At 40.8% G+C, this 13,622-nt stretch overlaps 1 protein-coding gene across 13 annotated transcripts in view; it reads left to right on the top strand.

Moving 5' to 3' along the window:
* Positions 1-13,622, top strand: part of usp6nl (USP6 N-terminal like) — a 955,431-nt gene that overhangs the window by 46,197 nt on the left and 895,612 nt on the right. For all 13 annotated transcript variants that reach the window (XR_011348145.1, XR_011348146.1, XR_011348148.1 and 10 more), the window contains exon 2: positions 1,930-2,003. Coding sequence is in view for 1 of the 13 variants with exons in the window: in XM_069908956.1 (XP_069765057.1) it covers positions 1,930-2,003 (74 nt within the window). In the remaining 12 variants the exon portion in view is untranslated. The remainder of the gene's footprint in view (positions 1-1,929; positions 2,004-13,622) is intronic.

Genomic DNA, 13,622 nt, shown 5'->3' with positions numbered 1-13,622 from the left:
TCTTCAATATTGAAACACAAACCATAGGGGAAGTAGTGGTTAGAAAGCAAAGAACTGTAAGTTCGAGATGAATTGGTCCCGAATTGTACCCTTTCAAATACTTCCACAGTTCTTACTTTATATTCTCTGCAATATCCCACCCACTCAAGACATGCATGCAGATGTCCTCTTTTGTGGAAGGCCCCCCACGCGCAAGCTAATGTATTTCTCAGTGACTTATTACAGATTATCTCTGGATTTTTGTTTGCTCTTCACGTGATATCAGAAAGAAATACAATTCATGTGGCTGGCTCCACTCCTTGTCTCAAAACTGAGTAATCGGGATCTTTTTAAATGTACACAGTTAATTGATCAAGGGCATGATTTTCCTTGTGTTGTGTAAAAGAACTTTCAATAACTTCCACATTTGAATTTGAGAAAATCAGTTTAACTGCTGGGATTGAATTGGAGAGTCTGGATATATCTTTGTGTGTGGCTTGCTATCAGCCATAAACAGTTTCAAATTTCAAGATGAGGGAGTTTTTTTTTGAATGACAAATCTGTACTTTTTCCTCTTTAAAATTCAGTGGAATAACTGGCCTAGATATTTCCTTTGTCCACTGCAGTTGTGTCAACTATTTTTACATGATTGGTGGTTTGTCATTTTCAGTTTCAAACATTTGAGAGCAATTTAGCATGGGAACTTCCTGGGCCTATGGATCGAGTGATTTAAATCAAAGATTATGGTTAGTGCAATGCTATTATAACACCAGCAACCTGGGCTTGAATCCTGTGCTCTCTGTACGGAGTTTGTACGTTCTCCACATGTCTTGTGTGGGTTACCTCCAGATGCTTCTGTTTCCACTCACCCGCTACAGTGTATGGAGTTGTAGGTTCATTTGAGTGTAATTCGATGGCACGGATTTAAATGGCCGGAATTGGCCTTTACCCTACGTGTTTGCTTGGAGAAAATGGTTGTTCATCAGGGAACTGTGGGCTTTGTTTCATAAACAGATGTCACACATGCTGTTTAATCATATTGTGGATGAGTCAAGTAGAACCTGAAGCAATGTATTGGTTTGTTTCCTTATTCATTTGAATATTGAGGAGGACAAGGCCCCAAATGAATTTTCAGTTAAATTCAGAAATAAATCAGCAGGTTTATATGGAATACTGGGCAATTGCATCTTCACATATTCAGAATTCTTCATTGAATGAATCAAACTCCAACACTGAGAAGATTCTCATTTATTCTAAAACTAGGAGATCCTGATTCAGGCAAAGGGAGAACCCAGTCAAAGAGTTTAGAAATGGCTATGTTATCCAGAATTCAAGCAACCAGCAACTGGCAAAAATTGAGGGAAATAATAAATTTGAATGAATTAAAACATTAAATAAAAGTTGAAAATTATAAAAGCGAATGTTCTCTGAAGTAACACAAACCTTGGAAGATGGGAGCAAATATTCACCCGAGTACCTTGGTTGTGCTTTGCTCGTAGCAGCTGTTTAAATTACTGTATATGGTTTTAGTTATCACTGATCATCACTGATTGATTAAATCCAGTATTTAATCAATGAATAATCTGATTATTTTATACATTTAATTTAGTCACTACTAAATTGTTCTCCTAGGTCATTTACCATCAACAATCATCAAAATGTTGGTGCACTAAGGTTTACTGATGATCTTTTTTGTAAAGAAGAGTTCAGTTATCTATAGGATTGTTTGAAGGAATACCCAAAGTTTACTTTGGGATTTTCTACAGCAGGTGTAAAAACAATATAAAATTCAGTTAACCTGTAGCAGTCATCATTCAAGAGGTGTGGTGCCTTGTTTCCTTACATAAAGGTATTTGAGAGAGAGAGAGCAGCTGATTTAAATGCTTTTTTTCCATTCAGTACCAGGATGAATTGAAATGGTGCTTCATTTCTTTTCTGTTTTACTTGCAGATCCAGATGCAGAAGAGGATACAACAGCAAATCTTGCCCAGGAACATGCTGAAATAGTATCAAGATACGACAAGGTCGGGTATTTTCAATGTGTACTCTTGCTCAGATACTCTCTTATTTAAAAACATTCCTTGTCGGGACACAATCTGCTAAATCAATATAACGTGGAAATGTTCCCCTTTTAGTCATGTTTTTATACACATCTTCTTTGGATGTGTTGCCAAAACACTTTAATGATGCCTTCAATTGTTGAAGTTGAACCCATTAGCCAACACCATGTGTTTTCTTATGTTTTTCCTGCTGCCTAAGAAATTTGTAGTGTTTATCCCAGACAATATTTTATTTTTAAAGGATATGTTTTATATAACTACCTGTAAGTGTGCACTTTGCCCAGTGTTTACCACTTGCTCATGGATAAATCACAGGGCTAGAATATACAGGAGCAGAAGTCAGGCCATCGAGTTGGCTCTGCCATTCTAATCATGAGCTGATCCACCCTCCCACTCAGCCTCTCTTCCTGGCCTTCTCCCCATAACATAATGCCCTGACTAATTAAATACATGTTGATCTCTGCCTTAAATACACCCAATACCTTCTGGTGGGGAAAATCTAGAACTAAAGTTTTCTGATTTTAAAAAGGCAAGGAGGCAAAATTGTTTCTTTCAGAGGGTCATGTATCTTTGGAATTGCTCCTCAATGGGAGGTGAAAGCAGAGTTTATGAATATCTTTAAGCCAAAGGTCATTAAGCAGGGGTGAGGGGATGAATAGCTATGGGCAGATGGGAATATGGAATTTATTACAATCATGATCTTATGAAATAGCAGAGCACTTTCCAGAGGCTTTGTGACTCTTAACTTGTAGATTTGTTTGTTCATAAAATGATCTGGCCTTTTATGGCACAGAGTTAATTTTCTATTTCTTTAGTCATTATTACATTTAAGTAGCTCTATATCCTGTTACATAATCCTTAAATCATCTTTTTATTTGATTTATTTTGAGATTAGATGTTGGAATTTCCTGTTGATGGTCTTTATGTTAACATTCTGGTAAGACAGTGTTACTCTGGCTCAGTTCAAGTTTTGGTTAATATTCTTTCTCTGCATAGCAAGCCTGCCCTTTCTCCCTCCCCCACTTCCACTGCTCAGCTCCGATTATATGAAAATGTTGACATGCAGTAGTTTCATTCTACGTTTATCCTCCTACATTGTCCTTGTCCTGGGTTGGATCTCGAAGCTCACAGAATTTTGTGTTTTACTTCATTATTTTGGATCATTTCTGACATTTTCTTTTTCAAATTTTGGATTGAATTGCCATGTGAACCGAAATAGAGAGAAAAATCTTTGTTGTGTGCTCTCCAGGCAAGTCTACCCATACTTAAGTGATAAAACAATCAGTCAAGGCGTGAAAAGTGTTATAAAGGCAAAGGCAAGATCTTGAAAAATGTACAGTTAAAATATTGCAAAGTGATCATCATTTTACAGATGAGAAGTTCATTTAAGAGTGTGATAAGAGCAGCAAAGCCAAGAACCTTGAATCTGGAGGTTTGTTTTTCCAGCTCGTATATTTTCAGCCTGGTGGAAGGAGGGAGAAGAGAGCAAGAGCAGGATGGGATGGCAGCTTTCCTGAGGCAGCAGGAGGTATAGCTTGAGTTGGTGGAGGGAAGGATTATTTCGTCATGGGCTGGGCTGCATTCACTAACTGCAGTTTCATGATTGCAAATTATGACTGGTTTGATCGTTCGCTTTGATGTATTGTTCTTGATCTATTGTTATTAACACTTTTATTTCTCCATGGATGCTCCCTGACCTTCTGAGTACAGTAAAACCCCTGTTATCCAGAATTCAAGCAAGCAACCAGGAAAAATAAGCAGAAAACCAATGCAAAAGTGTAAAATTGGAAGGGTTTTGCCACTGATGTCCTGGGCTGTGTCCACTACCTTTCTCAGAGCTTTGTACTCGGGGGAGGGGGGGGGGGGGGTATTGGTGTCCCTATATCAGATCATGATGCAACCTGTCAACACACTTTCCACCATACATCTGTAGAAGTTTGCCAGGGTTTCCAATGAATGAACAGGGAAACTTGGAAATAAATTGACATCCTTCCTGCAGCCGCAAGTATTTGCAGTGTTTTTGCAGTCTGTATTACAATTATGAAGTGGGCATTGTTAAATATTTTAACATTCAACAATTCATATAGCATCATCCTGTGTAAAGTATCCAAACATCAACAATATTTAGAATTATTGTTTACAAGTTTTTTTCTAAAACAGATCTTTTATTCAACATATGAGGAAATCAATGAGTAGCATTCATATTCTCTGTTCAAATGTAGGTGTTGCTAACAAGGACACCATTTAATATTCAGCCCTAATTGTCCTTGTGTAGGAGGTAATGAGCTGCTGCCTTGAATCGTTGCCATCCATACAGTCAAGCATTCTTATTGTGTTTCTGGGGAAGAGTTTGGCGGTATTGACTCAGTAACATGAATTTGTAAAATATCTACAAATTGTTGGTAAGCCATCTAGATGCGAACCTGTAAGTGGTAATGTTTCAGGAAGTGGATCCAACAGATTTGATCATTGTTGTCAAAGAAGCTTTGAGTTATTGGAAAGCATTTTATAGCTGGTTTGCAAAGAAACCAGAGTGTGTGATAGTAGAGGATTTAGTGAATGTTAAGTTTGGTAGCTCTATGCTGTATAATATTGATCTTGAACATGGAGTTTCACACCTATAGACCATGGTATGTGCATTACACAAAGTTACGAGTGAAATCAGTTGTTGCAAAAGATCTAGTGTCCAATCTAGTCATTCTGCAATCGTGGCTAGCCAATGTAACTCCCATGGTTGGGGAGTTGGTGAAGCCAAAGCCATTACAATCAAGGAAAGTTGTGTTCCAGATTATCATGGTCTACATGTGTGAAATTTCATGTCCTGATACTTTTGTTACTTCCCACTTATCAGTTCTTGCCCAAATGTTCACCAGCTGTTATGACAGGCATCATTCTGAAGAGTAGCAAATGCAACTGTAGAAACAAGCATTACCAGGAGAGATAGCCCCTTGATTTCTTTTGGATTTAAAAAAAAATTCAAAACTATATTGAGCCAAATGCTGCTCTCAATATCAAACACTGGAATGTTGCTTTTTGCAATGTCTGATTTTTATTTTCTGGAGAACACACCATATTTGGACAGTTTTTGAGATTGTTGGATATGTATTAGCACAGTTGGTGTTGGGCACAGCTCGAACAGATTTGTACTCTGTCTGGAATACGTGTCTCACTACATTGGGAAGCACCACCACCCACAGCGTTTGTTGTTTCTTGTGCAATGATCAAGCATACTGAAAGTGGTTTCTGTGATAAAACCTGGCTTCTGTTTTGATGGAGAGACAACCAAGATGCGTCCTCCTCCTGGTGGTACTGGCTAGAGATCGTTGCAGGTGTTGCATGCTGTGTGAAGGAGGAGAAGCAAGGTGAGGCAGCATCCATGGATAGAAATGATCAGTCAGAAGTCCCTTTCACACTCGTGTCCCACTAAATTGGCCATTCAGTGTCCCGGGATAGGAATGGCAGTTTGGCTTTTCACACTTGACCACTTTTAACTGGAAACACTGCATTCAAACTTGCAAGGAGCCAACTCCAGGGTTAGGACTGTTCTATCTTCTACTGGTGACGTCATGACGCATCGAGCGATGGTGGAACCTGTCCTAAATCTTGATCAATGTATTATCTTGTATTTGAACAAAATGAATCAATCCTAATTATAACATAATTAAGCTTTATGTACAGCACAGTATAAGCCCTTCAGCCCAGGTTGTTGTGCCGACCTATATAAACCTTTATAAGGGACCGTGGAAAAATGCTAGCAATAAATAACAATAGTGGACAATTTTTAAACAGCGTGGGAAAGTTGGTAGTGCTATAGCGCGCAATATAGAAATACCATGGGGAAAAAGCAATGGCGGACCTGTGTGTTATAGTGCTACCAACTTTCCCACGCTGTTTAAAAATTGTCTGCTATTACTATTTTGGGTCATTTCTATCCCAGAATGCAATTGCCCATTCTACACTTGCCTGATTGCGTCGAAGCAGTCTATCCCTGGCGTGAGATGACTTCTTCTCACTCTGCCGTTGAGAAGATTTTGCTTTCACTCTAGACCCTTTTTAGGCGGGTTGGTCGTTAATTCCTAAGACTACTTGCAAGTGTGAAATGGGCGACTGACATAGCTCATGATCCTTTATTGACTTCGACCCGTAATGCTGACTGACCATTTCTCTCCAGGGATGCGGCCTGAGCCCCTCCAGTTCCTATTTGTTCACCCAAGATTCCAGAAACTGCAGTTGTGCTCTTTAACTTGCATGCTAGAGTCTGGCCTAATTGAGTATTAGGATCATCAGGAACACCTCTCCCCACCTTCAGTAATTGTCAACCAGCATCTGCCGCTGAAGACAGAAAGAAAGCAAAGTTGTGTTCTACCACTTTGTGAGATTGCTTTTCTTGTTCAGTATATATGTAGCCTGCAGCTGACGTGGACTTTTACCCCCTCCATAAATCTTCGTCCGCCAAGCCAAAGATATGTAGCCTCAGTTGGAGTAAGCCATTGAATTGAATAAAGTTTAGACAGACTATGCCATTCATTTTTTTTTTGAAGACTTTATTTAAAATTTTATAACATGAATACAATAGAGAATTACATTTAAAGAAAAATAAAAAAATATTAAAATGGTATGATTACAATATTACATCAGAAAACTACACAAAATAACCCCCCCCACTGTTAATTGTAACACAGTATCAATAATCTAACTTAAAATTAGTCCAGCCCTCTTCTCCCCCCCAAAATAAAGAGTGAAGAGTTAATAAAATTAACAATATTATATATGGAAAAAAAATACCCACTTACAAAAAAAGATAAAACTTAACCTAAAAATTTTTTTTATCAATACTAAAATATCACGCTTAAACATATATTTAAATCAAACTTAAATGCATATAATTAGCAAATGGAGTCCACTTTAACCTATAAAAAGACATCCTATCTTGAATTGAAAAAGATATCCTTTCCATAGTCAAACAAAATTTCATCTCCAAATACCACTTATCTAAAGTTAATATATTTTTATCTTTCCAAGTAAGTGCTATACATTTCTTAGCCACGACTAAAGCTAAATAGATAAAGGAAATCTGATAATCCTCTAAACCTAAATCAATTAATGATTGCATGTTCCCTAATAAAAATATATCGGGATCTAATACAAGATGGATATTATATAAACTGTTAAAAATAGATTGAATACCTTTCCAAAACTGTTGCAATCGATCACAAAGCCAAACAGTATGCAAAAAAGTATTGGCCGTCTGATCACATCGAAAACCAAATTTTTTAAATTTCTCCGGCGTTAAATATAGCTGATGAATAAAATTATAATTAATCATCGCTAGTCTAGCGTTAATTAATTTCCGAATACTATTCTGACTATGCCATTCATTTTAAGATCTACTAACATTCTATGCCTTAAAGATCAGGAAAATGAAGTATCAACTCTGCTTTCCACTCAGATGTCAGACATGGCTAACTCCCTTACTGGTGAGATTAAATCTCTTTGATTTGTGATTTGAAGCAGAAAAAAAATTGTACTCCGTGGTCGAAAGAAAATTTGATAATCGTGCCACCTCACTACTGAGGAATGTTGCACATTACTGTGACCTCATTGATTTCTAAAAGACCATGAACAGCATGAGATGAGAACTAATTCAGGCAATCTGAACACTGATGTGCATCTCAAAGAAGTGTTCTTGTTTGTTTATTTATAAGGTAAAATTTGAAAAAGTATATTTCTTTCTCACAACGGTAAATAACTGAAATATTACTACACCAGAAGAATTTTGTTAAGACGTCTCATATTAATTAACTGCCTAATTTGTTCTTAACAAAGCATCTGATGGGCATTTCATTGAAGAGTTAAGAGTTGAATATATTGCTGCGTCTGAAAGCATATTTTGTTCACAACAGGTTAAAAAAAATAAATGGTGGCTCTTCCAGAGATGCTGCAGAGCTGCCACTATTGAGAGTGGGGAATGGAGACACAGCACTCTTCCATAGGATTTGATCTTCCATTCCAATTACCTACGGCTCCATTGAGACTTTAAATTGCCCAATAGAGGAGCCAACAAGTTTATTTTAAAATCTTGGAACTGCGGCGTATGGGCCCCTGTTGGTGGTACCTGTGTTTGGCAGCAACTTTGAGGGTTTGCAGGCTTGGGGAGCAGAGGACTGGTGCAGGGCACCAGGAGCTGGGAGAACGCTCCCTCTGTTTGAGAGAGAGAAGCAGAGGTGATGAACCAGAGAGGGGCTTTGTGGCTGAACAACATATAGGTGGGGGGCTGTTGATGACTTGAGGTGAGGAGCCCATGCAGCTGTGGGCTGCTGGCGACTGCAGTCAAATGACTCGGACCAGGCTGCACCCTGCTGGAGTCTGACACAAGGGGTACCAGGCATTGGAACCAGCACATGAAAGGAAGCCAAGAGCACTGAGGTTTGGACCTGGAGCTCAGGTTGCCGATGGTTTGGACTGAAGTCTGCAGGCGAATCCACGGACACTCAATGACTGGGGGGGGGGAGGGAGAGAGACCCTCTTGTGCTTCTCTTTCTCTGACTGTACCCTGGGCAATTTCTGCTGCTGGGAAATCTTTGTCTATCTTACTGCAGACTAAAGTCAATTTGGTGTAATATTACACACCTGATTTATTACATGACGAGAAAGGAATCTTGAAAAATGTCAGAATTCCTTCCGTGAACATTTGTAAAATAAACAGAATGGGTTTTTACAGAAAACATTAGCTTGATGTTCAATATTATGAAAATGACCTTATTCTAGATTATTTAATTAACTCAACCTCCAGAGCATTTTGAATTTGACCTTCAAATATCTCTGGAATTCTCACATTGTATCATAGCACTATGTTACCTGTAAGTTGTGTTTCTGGGGCTTTGTCGATCCATCTGAAATGCACATAATCCATCACTATATCCTGGACAGCCAGTTGAAATGTCATTCGTTTTAAATTGAGCAGCCAGAAATTGAATGCTGAGCCATTTTGGCCCTTTGCAAATCCTGGCAACCTCTCCACATGTAGTGTGACCATCTATATGCTGGATATGGATCAGGGGCATCATCGACCAATATTTGGGATAAGATGGGGTCACACCCCGTCTTCTGGCACAGCATCGAGATCATGATGCCTGGCATCATTGCACGTGAACTGTGCATTCATGATGTGCTCCAAAAGCCTCTGTATCGAGCAGGAGAAGTAAGTGGTGTGCGAGGAGGTGGAAGCGCGGTAAGTGAGCAGGGGTTCGTGCTAGGCTGAAGGCAAACCCCTGCCACCCGGCTCTCCCATCCATCCTGCTCACCAACGTTTGTTCCCTGGTGAGCAAAATGGCGGCATCTGACTCCCAGAGGTCTGCAGTGGGAGGATGGAGACTGCTGTGGTTTGGTCATCACTGAAACGTGGCACAACGACAGGGTCCCGGATGCCGCCATTCAGCTGGATGGGCTCACTTTATTTCAAGCTGAGAGAGGCTGCTCTGTCTTGTAAGCCCCGTGGTGGTGGCCTGTGCGTTTATAGCAACGCAGAATGGTGTAAGGATTCTGCACGAGTCTCTGGTCACTGCTCAATGCTGCTGGGATTTGTGACAGTCAGATGTAGACCATTTTATCTACTGTGGGAATTCACCACAGTCCTCCTAGTTGGAGGACAGGCGTGAATTTTGCCACCCCTTTCCCTCCCACCCCTGGTGCTAACACTAAGGTGACCTGGGAACTGTATGGGACTAAAGCGAACTGCAGACCACACACCCTTTTGAACTGATTATTATCGCTGGGGATTTCCACCTGGTGAACCTCAAGTCAAGAGTCTTCTAAATTCCACCAGCATGTGGACTTTGCCACGAGAGGGGTAAACACATTGGACCTTGTGTATACAAACATTTCCAATGCAAATTGGGTGGATACTCAGACCACATCTCTATAATGCTAATCCCAGCATACAAATGCTGTAGACCAGTTCTAAAGCAGGTTAAAACCTGGCTAGCAGGGGCCATTCATAGACCGACTGCTTTGAGCGCACTGACTGGCATATGTTCAAGGAAGCAGCAATCAGTGGCGACTGCATCAATCTGGAGGAGTATACATTAATGACCAGCTACATCAGTAAGTGTACCGTTGACATCACTGTGCCCAAGACCATCATTACTCGCTCTAATCAGAAGCCATGGATGACTGCAAAGGTGTGTGTGTGCTGCTCAGGAACCGTGACGCTACATTTAGAGCGGATGACAAGGTAGCCCTAGCTAGTGCAAGAGCCAAGCTGTCTAAGGCCATCAGGGAAGCAAAGCGCGCGCATGCCCAATGCATTCATAGTCACTTCCTGGACAGCAAGGACATGCGACACATGTGGAAGGGTATCCAGGATAACACCTCAAGACTACACCATCTGCCTCCCTCCCAGATGCACTGAACAACCTCTACGTGCGTTTTGAAGTGAAAAATGATGTGGTGGCGAAGAAGACCTCCTCTCCTTCAAATGATCAGGTGCTAAGCCTAGCAATGACCAATGTGAAGAGAGGAGCAAGGTCAATCCATGGAGAGCTGCTGGACTCTAACATTACTGGCAGAGTGCTCAGGGATGTGCGACTCAGCTAGCAGATGTTCTCACCAACATCTTTAACATCTCCCTGTGAAGCACTGTGGTCCCAACGTGCTTCAAAGCCGCCACTATTGCCCCTGTGCCATAGTAGTCATCTGTGTCCTGCCTCAATGACTACCACCCTGTCGCACTCATGTCCATCATCATGAAGTGTTTCAAGACACTCATCATGGGGCACATCAAGTACCTGCTGCCCCGTCACTCGACCCCCTGCAGTTCACTACAGATTTAACCGTTCTATGGACGATGCCGCCGTCCTCCATCTAGCCCTCAACCACCTGGAAAATAAAGACGTACATTCGAATGCTGTTTATTGACCAGTTTGGCATTCAACACAATCATATCTCCGTATCTGATAAGGAAGTTGAGCCTGCTGGGTCTAAACACCTCCTTCTGCAATTGAATTCTTGACCTGTTTGGGGAGATTTTAGGCAGTCTGGATTGGTAACAGCACTACTAAGACCATCACACTGAGCATATGCCCCCCCCCTCCCCGGGCTGTGTGCTTAGTCCGCTGTTGTTCCCTCAGCTGACCCATGACTGTGCAGCTAAACACAGCTCAAACCACATCAAATTCACTGACGACACGATCATGCTGGGCTTTATTAGTAAGAATGAGGAGTCAGCCTACAGAAATGAGGTGTAGTTGCTTTCGGACTGGTGCAGACAGCCTGCATCTGAGCATTAATAAAACCAAAGAGATGTTGATTTCAGTGTAGGGGGGAAAACCACACTCCTCTGACCATCGACCACTTGACTATTGAGATCATCAAGAGTATCAGGTTTCTTGGCGTGCTCATGGCAGAGAATCTCACCTGGACTCTTAACACTAGCTTCATAGCCAAGAAACCCCAGCAGTACCTCTACTTCCTGTGAAGGCTGAGGAAAGTTCATCTCACCCCCTATCCTCACTATATTCTACAGAGGATGTATTGTGAGCATTCTTGCAACTGTTTCTCAGCCTGGTTTGGAAGCTGTACCACTTCGGACTGCAAGAGGATAGTGATGTCAGCAGAAAAGATCCTACCATGAAGAATATCTGCAACACTCAATGGAGACGAAAGGCAATAAACATTGTGAAGAACTCCACACACCCCTCAAGTAAACTGATCTCTCTTCTGCCATCTGATAGGAGGCACTGCAGCACTTGGGTCCTTGTGTCCAGATGGGGGAGCAGTTTTTTACCCCCCCCCCCCCAAGCCATCAGGCTCCTGAATTCCCAGAACATGTGTGGATAGTATACCATGTGATTTTTACTGTATGTGTCATTTTAACTTTATGTAAATATGTTCCGTGGTCTCGGATAAACTCTATCTTGTCTGTACGGTGAGAGCGTAGTACGAACGATAAGGCGACTTGACTTGCTCTGCAACCTGCATGCAATTTCAGTGGTTGTATTAGGTGTGGGGGACATTGCTGCATAAGCTTGGTCCAGAACCTCTGTGATTGGGTTGGACCTGGGCACAATTTTTGTGCCTGAGTGGATTTTTACTTGATTGGAGGAGATAAACAAGATTTGTGAGTGAGGCCAAACTGGTGTAACAATGAAAAACATTTGAAATGCAGCTTCTTGCATGTGCAGTCTCTGAAGTATCAGTCGGATTGCTGGAGTATGGCTTCTTTGATTCTTGTGGACGTTGCTTGCCAGCTGCAATGGTTAACAGTCAACAGGTCGCCAAAAGCAGATAAATATTTCAGTTAGGGCCGCTGCAATTTCCACATGAGCCTCCCTCAAGATCCGAGGGAATATCTCATCCAAGCACCTCAAAACTTCTGTTCTTGATCCCCTTTTAGTGTTGCAACATTTCATGGAGAATGCAAAAATTATTATTTTTTCTGTCCAAAGTATACAACTTCACAATTCCCACTGCTCTATTTCACCAGACTCAATTCACCAACTTGCCACCACTGTTAGTGAATTTTGAATTTTGATTCATCTGCAACTGTATGTATTATAAAAATAATTTGTTGCATAATGTACAAATAATCTAATGTTAGGTACGTGGAATCTGTTGGCCCGAGCCTTTCACGGATTTACGAATTGCTAAACCAACCATAACAAGCCCTTCAGGAGTAGAACAGGAAGGTCTGCAGACACTGAGATTGAAGTTTTAAAAACTCAAAGCTGTGGAAAGTCAGCAGGTCAGTGTACTTGAAATAGCAAAGATAAAGATACATAACCAATGCTTTGGGCTCGAGCTCTTCATCAAGGTACATAAAGCTCCTCAGATGACCTTTGATCAACTTGAAAATTTAACTCTTTCAATCTTCCAACAGCCTGCTTGATCTTTTGAATATTTCCAGAATTTTGCTTCTGCTTCAATAGCTTTAATTTTTTTAAAAATCCCAAAATTGGAATGTGATTATTTGTACATTATGCAACAAATTATTTTTATAATACATACAGTTGCAGATGAATCAAAATTCAATAATAGTGGTGGCAAGTTGGTGAATTGAGTCTGGTGAAATAGAGCAGTGGGAATTGTGAAGTTGTATACTTTGGACAGAAGAAATAATAATTTTTGCATTCTCCATGAAATGTTGCAACACTAAAAGGGGATCAAGAACAGAAGTTTTGAGGTGCTTGGATGAGATATTCCCTCGGATCTTGAGGGAGGCTCGTGTGGAAATTGCAGCGGCCCTAACAGAAATATTTAAAATGTCCTCAGCTACAGATGGAGGTGCCAAAGGATTGGAGAGTAGTTCATGTTGTTCCCATTGTTTTTAAAAAATGGTGCCAAAAGTAACCCAGGAAATTATAGGCAGGTGAGCGTGACATCAGTAGTAGGTAAATTATTGGAAGATGTCCTGAGAGATCAGCAAACAAGTATTTGGATAGCCAGGGACTGATTACAATTATCAGCATGGCCTTGTGCGTGGTAGGGTTATAGAGTTTTTGGAGGAGGTTACCAGGAGAGTTGATGAAGGAAAGGCTGTGAATATTTTCTACATGGACTTTAGTAAGACGTTTGACAAGGTTCCAC

Source organism: Narcine bancroftii, chromosome 13, assembly GCF_036971445.1.
Source record: "Narcine bancroftii isolate sNarBan1 chromosome 13, sNarBan1.hap1, whole genome shotgun sequence".
Lineage (NCBI taxonomy): Eukaryota > Metazoa > Chordata > Chondrichthyes > Torpediniformes > Narcinidae > Narcine > Narcine bancroftii.
This window is presented reverse-complemented; position numbering and strand designations above follow the sequence as displayed.